Below are 19,336 nucleotides of genomic sequence, written 5' to 3' on the forward strand. Positions count from 1 at the left end.
CTCGGCTGCCCAGCCCAGTCCCAGGCCAGAGCGTGCCGTGCCTTCTGGAGGTTTGAGTGGTCTCGGCTGCCCAGCCCAGTCCCAGGCCAGAGCGTGCCGTGCCTTCTGCCTTTTGGAGGTTTGAGTGGTCTCGGCTGCCCAGCTGCCTCGCTCTCCGCACCCCGTCTCTGCCATACACACACACACATAGACACAGACACACAGCGCCCTGTGAGAAAAGCCAGCGTGCTGTCCGCCAGGCTCATCTCCCTTCCTCGTGGCCTCTGTGTGTGTCTGCTCTCTGCTTCCCCTTTAAACTGGCCTTTTAAATCCGACTGGTTCCCTCATTGAAGAGTTAAAGAAAATCTTTGACACGGGTTGGCTTTATATTTGCAGAAGCCCTGGTTTTATGCTTTTCAAACAGCCACCTTTTAATACAGCTGCGTTCATACGTGCCGTAAGGTTCATTTATGATTTGTTGGTAAGGAGTCTGAGGGGCTGATGGTCCCTCATCCAGCCGGTGCGGGGAGGATAGGCCCACGCCTGGAACATGCTTCTTAGAGTAGCTCAGTTTTTCCTAAGAAAAGTCCGTGACACCTGTCCTGGCTCTGTTTACGCTCCGCACGGCGTGGGCTGGGGCGTGCCGGCCTCCGCGTCGCCTGGGCTCTCAGGTGCTCCTCAGGGCCGGGCCTGGGTCGGCCTGTGCTCAGCTGTGGGACGAGGGCGCGTGTGGGACCTGGTACCCTTTCCGGGGGTCCCCTTGTGCTCATCCGCGCCTGTCATCTGGGAAGCTCGCTCGGCTGAACCCCGAGAGCCTGCGCTGCCGGTGGACCAGCCCAGGGCCCAGCGTGGACTCAGACCTTGCGCCTGGCAGGCAGGGAAGGGGTCCCTAGTGGATGTTTGACTCTCCCGTGGGTCACCCAGTGGGTGCCGCCTCTCCTGTGGTCCTGCACCTGCCCTGGGAACCCCAGGCCCGGCTCCTCTGCCTCGTCACGGCCTGGACGGTGACGAGGGAAGAATCCCCGGTGGCAGAACTCGGGTGGTTCCCCTGCCCGGCCGTGTCTGCCGGGTGGTGTGCTGGGGCCTCAGCTGCCCTGGGAGGGGAGCCAGCAGCAGGCGGGCCGCGGAGGGGCTCTCCATCCCGTTCCCTGTGCTCCATCTCCTCCTATCCTCGTTGGTTTTTGTCTTTTGCTCTCTGTCCTTCTCTCCCTGCCCGTCACCACCTGGCCTCACACCCGGTCACCCTCACGTGGCTGCCTCGGCTCTGTTGTCTGAGTGGCTAGTTGTTGGGAGCCGGCCCCGCTCTCATCGGGGGGCCCTCCTGGGGTGACCCATGTAGTTTCGAGTGGCAACATGTCACGCTTCCTGCTCCAGACAGTGGAAATGCATGACTCACATGTGGTGTAGTCTGTCCACCTCCCTAAATCGCCATTCACAGACACTGGTGCAGTTAGACCTGGCGCTGGGGCCGCCTGCTTGTCCCGTCCTCCGGGGGCTTTGTTAGTGACATGGTCCCACACTCTCATGGCTTCTCCCCCACTCTGTTTCCTCGTCTCTCTTCATGGTGGATCGCTCTGTTGAGGTGAGAGGTGGCAGTCCTGGGGAGATGGCTGTGGTGGGGCACCAGGAACTTTCTGGGCACGGGCTGGGTCTTGACTCTGGTGGGTAGGAGTGTCTGCGTTTGGCGGATGTGGTCAGCTGTAAGCTTTCACTGTCACTGTCCAGAGCACAGTTCCTTTCTCAGCTGTAGCTGTCGGGCCACCTCTTGTTCAGGAAGTTTTTTTGCTGTTCAGAGTCACACACAACTTCCAGATGACTAACCTTAAGGAACTGAACTTACCCTCCAGAGTGGACGTGGGTTCAAAAACAAGTCTTCAACATGCCCGCCCACACACCCATTGGTAAACGTGGGTGGAGCGCTGTCCGCGGTGATGGGAAGGTATTCTGAGGTCCTGCTGCCCATCACGGCGTGTGGCTCTGGCCAGGTGGGTCACAGAGGACACTTAGAGGGCTGTGTTCACAGAGGGCCTAGCGGTGGGCCTCCCTGCCTATCCGGCCTCACCCCAGAGCCAGTTCTCTGGTCTGGGGGACATACGTTCAGTCTCAGGGCCTCAGGTTGCACAGCATTGAGCAGGGACTTGGGCTACTGTCCAAAGTCAGTACCGTGGAATGTGCCAGAACTGATAAGTGGCTGAGGGCAGTGCGGGGGCTGGGAGCAGCACAGGACACTCTGAATTCCACTGCAGGCCTGGAGGCACTAGGGTGAGGAACCTGCAGAAGGTTCCAGAAGACGAGTGGGTGTGGCCCAGTCTCCAAGCCCAGAAATAGCTTGTGAGCAAAGAGGAAGCAGAGGCCAGCATCAGGGGGGCTCTGAGCACAGGCCCCTGGCAGCCTGGCACAGGGCAGGGGCCTCACGTTGGTGTTCACGCTGAGGCCCCTGCCGTGAGGGGATCCTGGACGTCTGCAGGCCTGGAACTCCAGGCTCCGTGCTGTGCTGGCCAGAACAGAGCATCCGCTGCTACCTGTACGTTGCCTCAAACCTGCTGCACGACTCTGCTGGGCCCTGGCGTCAGGTGCAGGCTCAGAGGCAGGACGTGGCAGTGGGCAACGCGAGGAGTGCTTCCCTGCCCCCACTGTCCCCAGGGCTCTGCCTTTTGGTGCTGGGGAGTCCCAGCAGAGCTGGTCCGTGGAGTGCCTGGGGCCACCAGGGCCCCTGCTGAGAACCCGCAGTCAGTGCCAGGTGGTCAGTGAGGATGAGGGGGCTTTGGATGCCGACACTCGGCTTGTCCCACAAGGAGCTGACAGTGACCCTGTGTCCTTTACCTGGTCTTGCCAAGCAGGACAGGTGGGGGTCTGCACTGTTGACGGTCTGGGGCCCCTCCGTGCCCACCCCTGTCGTCACATCAGGGGTTGAAGCGGTCCCCTATACCCAGGAGGACTCTGGCCAGCCCGTCCTCGTTAGACTCTCGACTCCCATGTCCCGCGTTCCAACCGTCCGCCATGCCTCCCTGTCCCATGTTCCGACTGTTCCCTCCATGTCCTGTGCTGTGTCTCCCATCTGTCCCCCCTCCCGTGTCCCGTGTTCTCTCGCATCCCCCCACCCCATGCCCTGAGCCTCACACTCGTGTTGAAGCCTTTGCTGACCTTCCCTGGTGGGTCAGGAGTGTTCTCATCTGTGTCCTCCGGGAACCGCTGTGCATGGCCACAGGCGGCAGAAGCAAGCAGACAGGGCCCTTTGCTGTCACCAGTCACTCTCCTGTGGTCAGAAAGGCCCAGGAGGCAGCATGCTGTCCCACTGTGGGGCTCAGGCTCCCACCCGCAAGGACCTGTGGCTCTCAGCTGACCTCAGACCCACCCCTGTGGGCAGGAGCAGGGCCAGTGACCCCAGTGGGGGGCATGGCCTCATGTGAACGGGGCTGAGTGACTCCTCCCTATGGGTGGGCCCCGTGGCCCACGTGTGGGGCCAGGTGACTCCCTCCCCGTGGGCAGGGCCAGCTGACCCCTCCTCATGGGTGGGGCCGGTGACCCCTCCCTGTGGGCAGGGCTGGGCCTCTACTCTGTGGGGCACTGAGCTGTCAACCTGTTCTGAAAGGTGCCCAGTCTGGAGGGGACACTGCTGCCTTCTCATAGCTGAGTGACAGGCTCCACACTGACTCATGTCATCCTCTCTCCTAGTGTCCGAGGTGCATGCAGTGTGACACCAAGTTTGACTTCATCACCAGAAAGGTGAGACGAGGCCACCGGGGGAGGGCGGATGAGGGTGGAGGGTCCCCGTTGTGATGCTTGCCTTACTTTGGGGAGCTTGTCTTGTGTTTGGTTTTATAGTTTAACCAAAACCATAGGCAGGGCGTGTGGGCATGTGTCCATGTGTGACTGGGTGGGGTGTGCAGGCGTGTGTGTGTGACAGGCTGGATGGGATATGTGTGTGTGTGGCCATGTGTGGGGCACATGTCTGTGTGTGATTGCGTAGGGTGTGCGGTGCGTGGCTGTGTGTGACAGTCCGGGTGGGGTGTGCAGGCACGTCTCGTGTGACTGGCCAGGTGAGACACGTGTGTATGGCCAAGTGTGACCAACTGGATTATGCGGGTGCATGTCCACGTCTGACTGGCTGAGTGTGTGGTGTGTGGCCGTCTAACCGACGGGATGTGTGGTGCGTGTCCACGTCTGACTGGCTGGGTGTGTGGCCCGTGCCCCCACCTGACCAGGGGGTGTGCGGCACTGTGTGTCTAACCAGCTGGTGGGGCTTGTGGTGGATGCCCCCATCCGACCAACCGGCAGGGTGTGTGGTGCGTGCCCCAGTCTGACCGGCGGGATGTGTGGTGTGCACCCGTCTGACCGGCAGGCTGTGTGGTGCACGTCTGTGTCTAACCAGCTGGTGGGGTGTGTGGTGCATGCCCCTGTCCAGCCAACCAGTGAGATGTGTGATGCGTGCCCCCATCTGACTGACTGGCAAGGTGTACAGCGTGTGTCCATGTGACTGACCAGTGGGTGTGTGGTGTGTGTCTAACTGGCCAAGTGTGTGGCATGTGCCTCCGCCTGACCAACCAGCGGATGAGTGGCACGTGCCCGTGTCACCACCTGGTGGGGTGTGTGGCGCGTGCCCATCTGACCGGCAGGGACGCCCACCCACAGCACCACTGCCGTCGGTGCGGGAAGTGCTTCTGCGACAGGTGCTGTGGCCAGAAGGTGCCGCTGCCGCGCATGTACTTCGTGGACCCCGTGCGGCAGTGCGCCCAGTGTGCCAGCGTGTCGCAGAGGGAGGCCGAGTTCTACGACAAGCAGCTCAAAGCGCTTCTCAGTGGTAAGCAGCGGCCCCGCCTCTTGGAGCAGGCGTCGGGGCCCACCCCTCCCTGGTGTCTGCCCCGCTGGCCCTGGCTGGGCTGTGGTGCTTGGACTGGGCATTGCGGCTTCAGAGGCCACTGGTCAAGTGGCACCCGAGCTGTCTTTGGGAACGGGTTCCGTTGCCCACTGGCCTGGGGTCCAGGATTCCCAGGGGCCCTTCCCGCTGCTGACACTCTGGCCCCTTGCTCTGTCCTTGTCGGTGGGGCCTCTGGTGGCGTGTAGGTTCTGTGGTGCTTCTCCCCACTCCTCTCCATCAGTGACGTGGGTGGGACAGCGCTCCTGTGGGGACCTGGACCTTTCTGCCGAGTTCCCTGGGAGCAGGGCTTCTCGTCGCCTGCACCGAGCCCTTCGCTGCCTTTGCTTCGGCTGCGGCTGCTCCCGACAGGGGCGTGCTCTGCTCCTGGTGTCGTTTCCCCTTTGCACCAGCCCCAGGCCCTTCCTCAGACGGCCAGGGAGAGAGCTGTGGCAGCAGGGTCTCAAAGGGGCAGGCAGAGTTGAATGTTCACGCTGGTTTTGTGTGCCAAGGTGCTACCTTCCTTGTGACGTTCGGGAAGTCTGAGGTGTCCGAGACAATGGTCTGCCGTCTTTCCAACAATCAGAGGTGAGAACCAGGGTCCCTCCCCAGTGGTGGAGCCTAGTAGCTCCACCATCTGAGCTCAGTTTGGTTCCACGTAGGTTCCTGGTTCTGGATGGAGACAGCCATTATGAGATTGAAGTCACACGTATTTCAGCCGTGCAGGTCCTGACGGAAGGATACCCCCCTGGAGGTGAGAGTGTGGCACGCAGCGTGCTAGGGGTTGCTGCCAGGTGTGAGGGTGTCCGTCACTCAGGCGGGTGTTTGGTAACTGGCTTTCGGACCACCCTGGTGAGCGGGTTGAGAGGTAAACCCTGAAGGAAACATACCCGACCAGGTCTGTGATGACGCTCCCTTTGCATACACCCTTCTGACTGTCTCGCTCACCGTTGGGTTTACTGAGGGAAGTTCTAAACGTTGCTGCATGACCCAGAGGCCCAGGAAGGTTAGCTGTGGCTGCCGAAACGTGCCCCGGTCCGTCTCTCCCTCCTGAGAGCACCTGTGTGAACCGTATTCCTCGTCACATGCCCCTGGCCAGCTTCTGCAGCCTCCTGCCCCCACAGTGGGGCTGTCTGTCCTGCGAAGCGGTCAACGCTGTCCTTGCTTTCTTCTGTCTGACGGACTTTTGATTGTTCCTCTCCTCTCTCTCTGCTGTCTGCCTTCCTGACGTAGACAGAGATGCGCACACCAGCCTCCTGGAGGGCCCGGCCGGCTCTGAAGGTCAGCGCCCTCTGGGCTGTCCCAGTGTGCTGTGGGCCCCTCCACCCTTGGCTTCTGTGCCTGGGGGCATCTTGGTCAAATTCAGTCACGCTGGCCGACTTAAGCGTGGCTTGGACTTGTATGTGAGTGGCTGTAGCTGCTGGTGTCAGCCCCCGACTCATGGCATCCCCGTGCACGGTGGGACTGGATGCCTGTGGTTGAAAATGCCCGGCAGAAGGGCACACACGTCATCTGCTTGAGGCTGCGGCCACAGGGGGAGCACTGGGGTGACCAAGCAGCCTTGCTTCCAGGGTACCCTCTTGGATGAGGTTCTGAGAGGCCACGGCCAGTGCTTCGCCACCTCTGCCCCCAAGGACCTGCCCCTGGACATAGGGATGTTACAGATGGTACCAGGCCACCTTTGACAAGTACCGGCTGAAAAGCCCTGGTGTGAGAGGCCATGGAGGCCAGTGGAAACAGCAGGACCCCCAACGAGCTGGGGTCAGGAGTCAGCTCCACCCCCAGGAAAGGGCATTGCCGGCAGAGCTGGGGTGCACCTGGTGCCCTCGTGCCTCCTGGTACCGGCTCTGAGGGGGAGGCTGTCGCTCCCGCAGCCCAGCAGAAGGCTGGCCTGGGCATGGCTCCTGAGCGCTCAGACGCAGCCTCTGCCCTGGGGCACAGAGAAGGCCCAGCTGAGGCTTCTGACACCAATTTGCCCCCTTGTGGCAGTTCAGGGTACAGCAGGCCCTGCTCTGCCTAGACCCATCTCTTCCTGTGGGGGACACAAAGATGCCAGCAGTCACTTGAGCTGCAGGTAGCAAGAGGAGACCTGACCTGGGACCCCTGGTCCAGACCAGAAGTTCCCTGTCAGGAACCAGAGTAAAAAGAGCGGCTCTGTGGCCCCAGGGTCTCTGACAAAGTGCAAAAGCAGCCATAGAGTGATAGCAGGTGGCCCTGGCTGGGTGCTGATTTCAGACAAAACTTTATTAACACAGTGGTGGGCAGAAGCCTCTACTCTAAGCATAGATGGATACTTCTGCCAGGTGGCCAGGAAGGGACAGAATGACTGACGGGATGAGTGAGGCGGCGCTGGGCTTAGAAAATGCGACTGGCTCTTGAAAGCCTACTTGGGTAGCTGGCAGGGACCAGAGTCCCGGTGCAGATACCACTCACCTGTGCCAGCCTCAGCTCTGGTTCCCAATCTTGCGAGCGGTTTCTTACCAAAAGGCTGGCATTGCTCAGAGTGGAGCTCTCCCTGTAGCCCAGTGAGGAAACGCAGGTGCGGGTTGGTGGGAGGCCCTGCGGGTATCCTGGCCACACTGAGTGGTGTGTGTTCAGGCAGTGCTAGAGCGAGGTCCCACAGGGCAGGTAGTTGGCCCCAGGGGCCACACTTCTCAGACAATGGCCTTTGCTTGCAGTCTGTTCAGCCTGGCCGGCCAAGGAACTGACCTGGGGGGGCCGTTGCCCACACGTTTGGTGCTCAGGCCTGGCCAAAGTATAGTCTGTCAGGTTGGTGGGAGGCCAGAGAGTGGTCTAGAGGCCGGCTGTGGTGCTAGAGGGGAATGCCGTTGGTCCAGGAGGGACCTCTGAGGCCGAATCCCACGTAGAAGAGTCTAGGGGCTAGGCCCGTCGTGGGGTATGTATGGCCCACGCCTATCGGGGGCAAGAGGAGTGCTGTCCGCTGGGCACCTCCTGACGATACACTACCATGAGGCCTCCTCTCAGACCAGGATGCAGGCTGGCCACCCCCCAGGGCAGGTGGGCGGGCCGGCTGGCCTTTGGGGCCGTCTGACCTGTGTGTCTCTCAGGAGGCAGCACTCGGGCTGCAGGTCTGCTCCTGCGGTACACCACCCCTGGGGCTCAGGGCACGACCCAGCTGAAGCTGATGGCCGGGGAAGATGGAAACGCCAGCAAGAGGCCGGCAACAGCGTGGCTGGTGGCCATGCACAAGGTACCGCAGAGCCCGGGGCGGCAGTCTGCCTGCGGCCGTGAGGGAGCGGCCAGCCCACCTGTTGATGTTTGGTCATCCTGCAGGCGGCCAAGCTCCTATACGAATCCCGGGACCAGTGAACGCACGTGTGCTCAGTGGCAGCCGACGTGGGACAGGGCCCTGTGCAGTGCTCGTCCGAGCGCCTGGTGGTGCCCACCTGCCTCGTGTAACGTGCCCTCACTGGGGGCGCTGAGCCGCACGACCGCCGAACCACCCGTGTGCTGTGCTGGGTTACTAGAAGGTTCTGCCCACCAGTGCTCACTAACTCTTCCGCACAAGCCACCTGGGGGGAGACCGGGTTTCCGCTCGGCTCTGGAGTCTGTCCTGCTCTAATACCGGCTAGTCAGCCTTTGCCAGTTTCCTAGACGGTCCAGCCCTCACACCGCTAACGTTGGGCTGGGAACAAACTTTTGATACTTTGCTGAGAGGCACCAGCTTTCCATTTTGTACTTACTTCTCCTTCACTTTATTGAGATGACTGTACAGCAATTTGTATAGAAAGCTTACAATTAAAGCCTATTTTGAAAACACACATCAAGCCATTTGTTGCCTCCTCATCCTGCAGCTGGGTTCCCGCTCAGAGATGAGAGGCACGCTGGTGGCGTGGGAATGGTTTATTGTGCGCTGACACGGTGGTTCATGGTGCCAGTGGTCACGCTGCACAGGCAGTGCCCACAGTGACCCGCTATGGTTCCGCATCAGTGAGCGTGCACATTTTACATAAATTACACACAAAAGACTTGGACGTGGGAAAGCCAGCCGAGGGCCTGCGCGTCAGTGAGGACAAGCATCTTCAGTGGAGCCCTGGTGTCCTGAATGCTCGAGTCCAACAGTAGCTGGGGTGTAGAAGTCTGTTTGGAGTCCTTGTTGAGTGGAGCCCCTCTGGCTGCCATCAGTCCCGGCAAGCGGAGGTCAGGAGAGCAGCTGCCTGCCAGCTGGTCCAGCCTCTGTGGTCCGCCTGCTGTCCTGCCTGGAGTCCCACCCACTTGGGGTCCTGCCTGAGGCAGCACCTGGCAGGCCCAGAAGAGCCGCCCCAACCCCACTCTGAGCGTCAGGCTGCAAGGTCTGCATTCAGAGCAGTGGCCAATGGTTGCAAGGGGCTGCAGGTGCCAGGGCTTCAGAAGGGCAAGAAGGTGGCTGGTGAGGGCTATGAATGGATCCACTCCACCTGCATGTCACTCGTCTTCACAGCCCTCAGCCACTGCACTGGGCAACACCCCATGGCAGACACTGGGGCCACCGTACGCTCGTGCTGGGCACGTGTCTCCACCCAGGGTGCCTGACAATGGAAGGGGGTGCTGTGGTGAAGAAGAAAGTGGGGGTCGAGTTCAGTGGCAGGGTGGGTGTTCCCTCCAGCAGGGGTGGCAGGATGAAGCGAGGCCCATCAGTCTCACTGGCCACCCCCAGTGGGAATTACAGGGCTGCCTGGTGACAAGGCAGGGCCTCTGAGAGCCGCCTCTTTGAGTTCACAGCAACTGGCAAAGGCCTGCTTTTAGGAGGCATGAGGAACTGGCCCCATTAGCTGCAAACTGCAGAGAGAGCCCCTCACAGCTGTGGGCTTCACGTGACGGGTGCTGCCTGCTGCATGAGCCGCCCTCCTGGGCAGACAGCAGGCTAGACCCTGCGGCCCCTTAGAGCTGCCAGGCCACGCAGCACCCTGAGTGCAGTTCAGGCGAGGGTCCGCTGCCGAGGTTTGATCCGTGGATATAACTGGGGGATAAAGGAAATATGTTAGGGCCAGAAGCGGGGATGCTAAGGGGAGCCCAGCCTAACCACTGGGCTTCCACATTCCCACCTAAGACCCCTGGGCCGAACGCTCCAGGCCGCAGCTGCTGTCTCCTTCACCAGGACCTGCCCTGACAGCCGCGCTTTCTCGTGACATGAACACCGTCTGACCCACTAGTGGGCCCCGAGGGCAGGCCCGTGCGGGGTCCTTGCTGGGTTCCCCTCTAGCACTGGCACAGGGAAGGGGCCCAGTGAGGGTCTGCAGAGGGAGTGGAGGTCTGCCCTCAATCTGAGGCGCCCAGAGACAAGCTGATGGGTGGTTCTCTCTTCCCTCCCTTAAAGGGCACACGCTCACACACAGCAGAGGTGGTGACCTTCCAGCCCCCTCCCTGTCCTGGGCAGCAGAGAATCCTGATCAGGGAGCCCGGAGCGGCTGTGAGGAGCTGGTGTGACACGGACAAGGTGCATTCCTCAGGCCACACGTGGAACCCTCTACCAGATGCAGAGGGGGTGTTGAGGCCCTGGTCGCACTGGGATGTGCGCTGAGACTTGCTGGCTCAAGGCTGGGAGAAGGGGCACCCGAAAACGGCAGGTGCGCCGTGAGCACGTACCCCCAGCAGGTTCTTGGGCACGTAGCCCTCCTGGCCCCCCAGGCAGGCCCACCACCACTCCGTCTCATTCTCGTCCTTGCGTCTTAGGATGGTGATGGCGTCCCCCTCGTGGAACGACAGCTCGTCGCTGTTCTGAGCCTCGTAGTCCCACAGTGCATACACTGCCCCCTTGTTCATCACGCCCAGCTTCTCCTGCACCCCTGGGGGCAGAGAACAGCAGTCATGTTCCCAGGGCAAGGGCTCCAGGGCCAGGAGAAGCCGCTGCCTGGGGCTGCCCCGAGGAGGTGGGGACGCGTCCATGGCCGAGCCAGAAGCCCAGACCAACTTAACTTCTCTCTCGAGTCCTGAGTCAAGAGGCAAAAAGCATGTTGTCCTGATAGCCCTTTTGTATACAAACTCACAACTCACATCTGCACAGATGCCAAAATGACGGGGACGGAGTGTGCTCACCTGTGGCGAGGACGTCTGCACCTGCTCTCTCAGGAGCAACTGCAGCCCCAGGAAGGGCCTGCTGGCCGGACACTGGCTCAGATGCCAGATGGCAGGCTCCCACTGTATCTGTGCACCCCTCACCCACCAGCTGGACTGCCTGGGGACCCACACACCCCAGCCTGTCACATGGCCCGAGAGCCTGCTGCCTGTGTCCGCTCCACCACACCAGGCAGTCGGGATGCACAGGGGTGGCCTATTTTGTGGGTGCTGCTTTTGTGTACTGTCTTACACGCAGGGCCTGAGAGAGGGCAGGGCATACGGAAAGCGCTCACATCCTTTGTTCAGAGAGTGACTTCTGCCTGTTTAACCACTGTCACAGGAAAGACAGCAGCTGCTGGAAAATCTGACTATGGCTGACAGCTTCATTAGGACATGCACGTCACTCTTCACATGGGGACTAACAGCAAAGCCCTTGGCTGTCTCACGGAGGAGGAGCAGCCTTCCCAGGGCCTGGACAGCTCTGGCCTCACTTCGGGTCCAGTTGCAGGCCAGGAGTGACGTGCAGACAAGGCCACCTCCAGCACCCCTCCTGGCCTCAGAGCAGCGTCTGCGCAGGGCACAGGCTCCTAAGCATGTGCGTGGATGTTCCTCGTGCTCAGGGCTCCGGCGTGGGGCCTCCCTCCCAGTGAGTTCTGCGGCCTGCATCGTGCCAGGTGCCACCCCGGGGTCAGTGGCCTGCATACCATACAGGAACTGAGAGCACTGCACGTAGCCTTCCTCCATCTCCTCACACTTGTCTGCCGCAGTTTCAATGTCACTGATGGTTGATGCGAAGATAGCAGCACCGCTCTCGACCAGTTGCTTGCAGAGGTGAACACTGTTACAGGACGCAGCGCAGTGTAGCGGGGTCCTGGCTCAGACAGGAGGTCAAGATGTGGGCCTGGCCCTCCCACCAACCCACCACTCCTGAGGGCAGCACGCCTGAGACGGACCACAACTGGCATCTGCGGGCCTGTCAGCTCATCTCACGGCAGGCTTTCTGCTAATGATTGTGCCAGAACACGTGGAAACGTGGGAAAAGGCAGCAAGCCAGACAGCTTCTGGAAGTCCCAAGTGATGGACCAAAGAGAGACCCATGGCCCGCAGTGTGCTGAGACTGCCTTATCAACAGTGAGATGGCCAAGGACTACCCGTCTTCACAAGTCTCGGAAGATGGGCCACCGACCACGGCTGTCCTCTGGGGGCACGACAGGCTGTCCTCTGTCCTTCACACGTTCTGATTCTCTACGAGATGTGCACTCCCCTCCCTCACCTACACCCCGACCCAGGGCTCACCACCTGTCACTGTCACACGCTCCCCTCTGGCATGGACCCTCCCGCACCCTCACCCTGACCCGGGGCTCACCACCCGTCACTGTCGGCGGCGTTCACGTTGACCCCAAAGTCCAGCAGGAACTTAACGATGTGGAGGTGGCCGGCGCAGACGGCATTGTGCAGGGGGGTGATGCCTTCGTCATTGGGCTTGCTGGGGTCCTCCACCTGGGACACAGGGTCCAGGTGAGCTGCCTGTCAAGCCACCCGCACCCCACTGGTCAGGGCTGTGGCTCACCTCGTAGATGACCCTCTGCACCAGGTCGAACTCTCCTTCTAGAGAAGCATCCAGGAGCAGTGCCAGAGGGTTGAACCGGACCCTCAGGCCACGCCCGGTCCGCTCTGAGCTGGGCTTCTTCAAGTTGGTCCGTTTGCCCTGGTGGGAGACGCAGGCTTCTCATTTCAAGCGCTGACAAGCTCAGGAGCGACACAGGGGCCCCCGGAAGGGAAGGAGGGGTAGGAAGTGCCAGCCACGGCACCTGCGGGCCCAGCCCTCCATCACTAGCGCCTTCAGAAAGGATGCTATGCTGGGCCACGTCAGGGTGCCGTGTCGGCTGTGGCCCTCCACTGGCATGGGCCTTCCCACAGAAGGAAGGGGTCCCTCTCCTAGCATCTGGCCCGGCAGGGAGGACCTGGTGGGGGACCCTCCTGACAGCACACCCAGCCCCGTCTCTCCCTCCCCCGCACTGACCTCCAGACTTCCTGCCCCCCAGCCCTCCACTGTGCCGTTTCCTAAAGATGCTCACTCATCCTTCAGGCTCTGGTAAGCACCCTCAGGAAAAAGCCCCTGGGTCTCCCTGACATGCAGCCCACATTCTCCTCACAGTTGTCCCTTATAGGGAGGGACCAAGCTGACTTGGCTGCCACTGTCCTTGAACCCAGCACCAAACTGTAACCAGGACAGAGTGCAGTGAGCCCTGGCAACGGAGGGGCTAGAGCGGGTGGCTTTGGGGAGACACCCACCGTGGAGGCTGCAGATGGCGGGGCAGGCAGGGGAGCGGGTGCCTCCCCCGGAGAGGGCTCTTCGGCCACAGGGCTGGGGGGCTGCTCTGTGGGCGGGACAGTGGCCACATTGTTGTTATCGTCCTCCGTGGGCTCCAAGGGACGGGTGGTGGTCTGGGGACAGATAAGCTGCTCGGGGTCAGGGGGAGGCAGCTCATTGTCATTGGCGTCTGACGACGGGGTTGGCTCAGCAGGCAAGGGGCCTGTGGCCGGGGCGGGCTCTTCTAGGTTTCCGTTGGTGTTGGCGTTACCATTGTCCACATCGGCCAGGCTGCCCATGAAGTCCTGTGGGGTGCTGGGCTGGTAGAAAGGGGTGCCCTCCACCCCACCAGCCAGGGTGTTGAAGCGCTGGTACAGCAGCTTCTGGATGTTGGGCCCGCCAGGGCCCTCAGGCTCCGTGATGGAGCTACGCTTCTTCAGGGGTCGGGGTGCGTTGGCCAGCTTCCTGCGCAGGGCCTCCAGGTCAGCGTCGCTCTGGTAGCGCAGTGGGGAGTGCACGATGGGTGTGAGCTTGGTGGGGCTGAGGGGCCGCGGGAGGCTCTCCACGCCGTCACCAGACGGGGCAGGGCTGTCCTGCTCCGGTTCCTTCTCTCCACACTCTGAGGGCGGCGGCGGCACACTGGTGGACAGTGCCCCATGCAGGAACGGCAGTGGGGACGGGGAGGTGGAGCCCGAGGGCAAGACGGGTTTGCCATACACTGGGGGACACAAAACACAGGGAGGGCATCTGGGTGGGCCCACGAACGTCTCTGCACGCACAGGAGATGGTGCTCCTTCTGTTCTCAAACTGTGCAGAGAACCCCGACAGACCCCATTTTCCAGACTAAGAAAAGCTTGCTGACCTGACCTCCCTCCCCAGACAAACCCTCCTTGTCTTCTGCCCAAGCATGCAACCACACGGGCATGCCCAATGGCCTGGGAGCTCTTGAACATGGTGGGAGGCCACGGGAGATGCCGTGCCTCCACTGGGGAGGTCCTGGCACTCCCAGGACTCCTGGATCTGAGGGCCTGGACCTGCTGCCAATGCCTGTGTGTCTGATGATGCCCAGGGTCCTGCGGCCTGAACCCCCTGTGGCCTCCAGGGGGTGTTCTCCGCTGCCTCCCTAGTACACCTGTCCTAGGGCAGGCTCCTCAATGAACCACAGCCCTTTTGTGTTACCTGCCCGAGGGGTTCTGGCCCAACAGCTGCCATGGTGCCTGGAGCCAGCATTGAGGCAAAGTTCCCCAGCTCACCTGCCCCCTGGTGTCTTCTCGCAGAACCAGGAAGCAGGAGGACAAAGATCTCACCGGACACGTGCTGAAACGGGGGTGCGAATGCACCCCAACCTCTTTACCCTCTTATACCAACACCCGGCCAGATGACAGCGAACGCCTAAGTACACATGGCCCAGACACAGGTACAGATGGCATTTTCCCAACTGGAAGTGGAACCCGGCAACCCCAGGAGAAGCGTGCACGCACGTGGTACCTGCTTTGACCGACTTGTTCATGGTGCTGTGTGTGGCCTGCTGGTAGCTCTTCGGTGGAGTGGCCTGCTGTAGGTATACGGAGTATATAGAGCTGGAGTTCACCGTCTGGGGGCCCTTCCGGGGAGACTGTGGCCTCGACCCTTTGTCAGCCAAGAAGGGCCTTATGGCTACCGTCAGTGGGAGGTCAGGCTTGCCATCTCCAGCAGGAAACACAGGGGGCCCTGACGGTGGGTACGTGGGGCTTGGGGGCACCGAGATCCGCTGCTGAATTTGCTGCGAGGTTCCTGGTTGGTGGGCGCTCCCGGCTGGTGGCGGCAGTGGGGCAGGTTTCTGCCGACTCGCTGGGCCCGCACTGGGCCTGGGCAGACTGCCCTCCGTCCTCCTCTCCAGGGAATTTGTCGACCCTGGGCCCAAAGGCGTAGGAGTGGGATATGTCCCGTAGCTTGGAGGCGGCTGCTTCCCTGCCCCCGGGATGGGTGGTGGCACTTTACCGATCTCAATGCCCTAAATTCAGAAGTTAAGAAAACAAGTCATGGTTCACCATGCGATCCTCAGCCTATATGACTATGAGACCAGAAGAACTAGATGGTGCCTGGCTATCACTGTCAACCACTCAGAGGGGATCTATGTAGGAGATCCTGGATTGAGAGGGAGAACAATGTGGAACAAAACTCAAAATCATTTGGAAAAAAAAAAGTGGGGCGGGGGGCAGGTTTGCTGGTCTGATGGAGCACGGTGGAACCACTGAGACTATGGCCCCTAGCTGCCCGTCAGGTCTGGAATTGAACCCACTCCTGTGGCTTTCAGCCAAACAAAAGACAGGCATATGAGCTGAACATTTACCTGAGGTAGATACACTCCTTGGAGAGAACAATCATGGGAGAAAGAAGGGCTGTTGATGCACAGGGAGACAGCTGAGGGAGCAGGAGTGCATGGAGGGAAGGACACAGGGAAGAGGTAACTATCGGGAAGAAGTTGGAGGGAAGCTGTTGCATTGGGGTAGATTGTAGTCAATGTCATGAGACAAAGTGTATGTTAACTGCTGTACGGAAAGTGAATTTGCTCTGTAAACTTCCACCCAAATCACAATTAAAAAAAAAAAAAAAAACATAAAAAGAAAACAAGTCAGCTTTTGAAAAGTTAAGCATGCTCCATCTATCACGAGAGAAGGCCAAGTAGGCCAAGAGATGGGGCACCAGGCTGGCATCAAAGCCACCAAACGGCCACGGCCTGTCTGTAGCTCCAACGACCTTGACCGAAAGACGTCCACCTACAGGAAGACTGGGCAACCTATTTCCATAAAAGTTTACTGCCTCGGAAACCCAAAGGGGTCGCTCTGAGTCGGAATCGACTCCGTGGCAGGGAGTTTTTTGTTTTTTTAATGGGCACTTCTCTGGGGCTCTGGTGTAACTGAGGGTTAATTTACCTAATGGTTCCCACACCCCTTAGACTCAGACTGAAGGTAGAACCATGACATAGTGGGGAGCTGCTTTTGTTTCCTGTGACAAAGACAAGGTGCCTACCAGTTTCTCCGTGGAGCCTAGAGCTGCTAAGGGCAGAGGCTGGCTCGAAACGGCACCCTGCTTCGAGGGCCCCTCCACGCCTGTGTCCTTCCAGTCTGCACCAGCCATCGGGGCTGGCTTCACTGAAGAGCCAGTATTCTGTTTGAATGTTGGCCAGTTTCCATCATTAGCTTGGAAAGAACACAGAATTTAGTCATTTTCGTGACAGCAGTGGAATCAGCAATAACCCCACACCAGAAACAGAGACAGCACCAGACGTGGCATTCTGATGGCCCTCAGCTGACCAATGACGGCCACCTTCAGCAGGCCAGCTGTGTCCTCACACATGGCATGCTGTGCGTGAGGCCAGGCACGGCTGGGTCGGCAATGTCTGTCACTGCGGTGGCCTTCCGAATGCTACGAGACTCCAGACAAGCAGTACCGCAGTAGATCTCCAAGCTCCACAGTGAAGCACAGCGCACCAGGGCTGAGGCTGCCCGGCCGGGGGCTGCAGAGAAGCTCTATGGACTCCCATCTGTGTCTGGGTCAGACCAGTTGCCCAATGCCCCAGAACAGAACGAGCACTGACACCATCACATATGGCAATAGTCTGACCCGTACAGTTTCCATCATTTAAAAAAAAAGCAGATTCTCGTCTGCTGGGAGCATGCCCCTGAAGGGGTTCCTGACCACAGGAGGTGCACGAGCTTCTGCTGATGAGAGCAGCGTGACAGCGCTCACTGGGCTGCAGCGTTAGAAAGCCAGTCCCCAGCCCCAGGTTTTCTGGAAAGCGACCCCTGATTTCACAGAGCATTTTCCAAACTGAAGAAAGAAGAGGCCTTCGTTCTGGGGACAGGGTCACGACAGTGACGTCAACACATGGTATTTGTGGGGCCAGAGGTATACACGACATAGCCATGGGTGCTGACTCGGCCTGACGTGGTGAACAGCGCTCTGGGACTGAGAGAAACCAGAGGGGTGTGCTGGCCTGCCTGGGAAGAACCTACAGCCTCCCCGTCCTGCCTGCAGCACGGCAGCAGGGAGACCAGCTGTCCGTATGAGAACAGTGCTTGAGCCAAACCAGCTCACGGACAGCAAGGGGGCACGTGTCCAGCGTGCTCTCAGCTCGGCCACAGAAGGCGGAAGCGTGTGCTGGACGACCAGCGCCAGCCTGAGCCAGACGGCACCGCTGTGGCGACACTGCGACCCTGTGCTCGCTGCTCCCTGTCACTGCAGGCTGACCTTCTGTGCTGGCCACGCCACAGGGCCCTGCTGAGGCCTCACGGTCCAGTCGCAGCTGTCCCCTCGTTTCCTGTGGCCTGTCAGCTCCCTGTTGGTCACGCCTGGCCTTGTACCTTTCCTCAGCACAGTACGGGAAGGCAGGGACAGGTGCTGTCCATGTGGTACCTGTTGTAAGTCTAGATGCCAGGAGCAGACCTTTCTCAGTTTGGAAAAACAGACTGTCATTTGAATGCATATTAAAGAAATCGCGAGTGCCCACTAAGCCTGCCTGCAGACGTACAGTTTACAAGTGGGCCTACTGGGTGCCGTGAGGAACCATGGGCCGGCCCAGCATCCAGATTGGACACTGTCCACCGACCGGCCACTCTGGGACTGCCGTGACCACCTGTGTGACACAAGGACCAGAACAGCAAACAGTGAGAGGCCAGACCCCAAACACCACAGATCCACCCTGAGGCCTTGGTTCTCTCTCCAACTGGGGGCCAACCCAGGGTTCCTGTCTACAGCCACTTTCCAGGACAAGGGTGAGACGGGGCTGGTGCTGAGCTGTTAGAGGCTGTGTACTTCAGGCTCAAGGTATCTCCTCCTTGCACTGTACCCCCCAAAAAAGAAATGGGGCATGGGGGGCAGTCTCAGCTTGGGAAGATTTAAAGTCAAGTCAGTGGAGAAGGAGCTGGTTATGCTGTCTGCCTGCCACTGGGACAGGTGAGGACCTGCCTCCCAGGTGCCTGCATTGAGATGGTTCAAGGTCTGCATCCCGAAGGTGCCTGCCACTGGGACAGGTGAGGATCTGCCTCCCACAGGTGGCTAAACATCGAGCAGCCCCTCAAGGAAGCTGTAGCCACCGGCTGCCTGGCCGAAGCCTTCAGTGGCTGCAGGAGCATGGGGGTGACGAGGGCTGGCTGAGGCCTCCTCTCAACTGTTCTCTCTCAGCACAGGCCCCAGACTCTGCAGCTGGAGTGGCAGATGTGTCCCTGTTCAGACCCCAGGCGGGACAGACCTGTGGCAATCCTGCGAAGACGCTCCCAGCACAGGCCTGCCGGGGACAGCTGGGAGTGCCAGGGGCCACACAGGACGGCGTATCTTAGGAGGCTGATGACGTCGTGTGTGTCTGTGTGTTGGAAGATGTCCAACCCCAGGTGCAAAGAAAGTCTCATTGAAAAGCAGCCCTGGCCTCTAGATACTAGCTTAAAACCACCAACCTCCTGGCAGGAGAGCAGACCCCTGGGAGACCGCTGGTGACAGAGATGCAGGTGGTGGCTGAGGTAGGGCCACGAGGCTGCAAGGTGAGTCACATAATTTCGCAGGGCTGGGCAAGGCCAGGTCCCTCACCAGGCAGTTCTACATTGTCAAGCCACAAAGTGATAGGATTTGGGCTTTTGGAGGGAACAGATGTGCTGAGCAGAGCCTTGCTTGGAGGGGAGGCCCTGCTGGCATGGTGACCCCGTGGCTCTCGCAGGGCGGGTGGAGTGCGTGGTCTGACAACCACGTGGTGATGATGGCCTGTGCAGTGAGAGGCTGTACCTTGACTGAGGGCATACCATGCTCTCCAAAAGTCCAAGCTCCTCAGAACGGGACTTGGGGTCGGGCCTGCTGGCATGGCATTCCCCATGGTCCTGCCCCGGCTGCCTCCCCACTCTGCCCTTAGGAGGGCCAGCACAACTCACCAGATTTGGATCGTCCGTGTGCAGCACTGGAGGTGATGGTCAGAGACTGGGGCTTGATAGGGTCCCCGGGGACAGAAGAGCTCCCAGCGCTGGGCACCTGGATGTAAGGTCCCACTGCGGCCACTCTGCCAGAGACGCTCAGGGAAGACTGTGGCGATGACGTGCCATTCACACGGCCCAGCTGCAGCATAGGAAGAAATGAGTCAGCGCCTGCCCAGGCTGGAGCAGCGC

The 19,336-nt window shown here is 60.2% G+C and overlaps 2 protein-coding genes across 2 annotated transcripts in view; one reads left to right on the top strand and one right to left on the bottom strand.

The window, feature by feature from the left end:
* Window positions 1-8,164, top strand: part of ZFYVE21 (zinc finger FYVE-type containing 21) — a 13,539-nt gene extending 5,375 nt beyond the window's left edge. Inside the window, exons 2-7 of the mRNA XM_007944579.1 lie at window positions 3,655-3,705; window positions 4,612-4,780; window positions 5,347-5,422; window positions 5,497-5,588; window positions 7,903-8,045; window positions 8,129-8,164. Coding sequence (XP_007942770.1) covers window positions 3,655-3,705; window positions 4,612-4,780; window positions 5,347-5,422; window positions 5,497-5,588; window positions 7,903-8,045; window positions 8,129-8,164 — 567 coding nt within the window. The remainder of the gene's footprint in view (window positions 1-3,654; window positions 3,706-4,611; window positions 4,781-5,346; window positions 5,423-5,496; window positions 5,589-7,902; window positions 8,046-8,128) is intronic.
* Window positions 8,165-9,752: 1,588 nt separating this feature from the next.
* Window positions 9,753-19,336, bottom strand: part of PPP1R13B (protein phosphatase 1 regulatory subunit 13B) — a 47,874-nt gene continuing 38,290 nt past the window's right edge. Inside the window, exons 6-15 of the mRNA XM_042781495.1 lie at window positions 19,106-19,286; window positions 17,719-17,823; window positions 16,218-16,387; window positions 14,694-15,198; window positions 13,187-13,923; window positions 12,462-12,599; window positions 12,258-12,391; window positions 11,596-11,762; window positions 10,421-10,620; window positions 9,753-9,794 (exon numbers count right to left, since the gene is read on the bottom strand). Of these exons, the coding sequence (XP_042637429.1) occupies window positions 9,753-9,794; window positions 10,421-10,620; window positions 11,596-11,762; window positions 12,258-12,391; window positions 12,462-12,599; window positions 13,187-13,923; window positions 14,694-15,198; window positions 16,218-16,387; window positions 17,719-17,823; window positions 19,106-19,286 (2,379 nt within the window). The remainder of the gene's footprint in view (window positions 9,795-10,420; window positions 10,621-11,595; window positions 11,763-12,257; window positions 12,392-12,461; window positions 12,600-13,186; window positions 13,924-14,693; window positions 15,199-16,217; window positions 16,388-17,718; window positions 17,824-19,105; window positions 19,287-19,336) is intronic.

The sequence above is a fragment of the Orycteropus afer genome, unplaced genomic scaffold, assembly GCF_000298275.1.
Source record: "Orycteropus afer afer isolate SDZICR_OR568_19922 unplaced genomic scaffold, OryAfe1.0 scaffold00128, whole genome shotgun sequence".
In the NCBI taxonomy this organism is placed as follows: Eukaryota; Metazoa; Chordata; class Mammalia; order Tubulidentata; family Orycteropodidae; genus Orycteropus; species Orycteropus afer.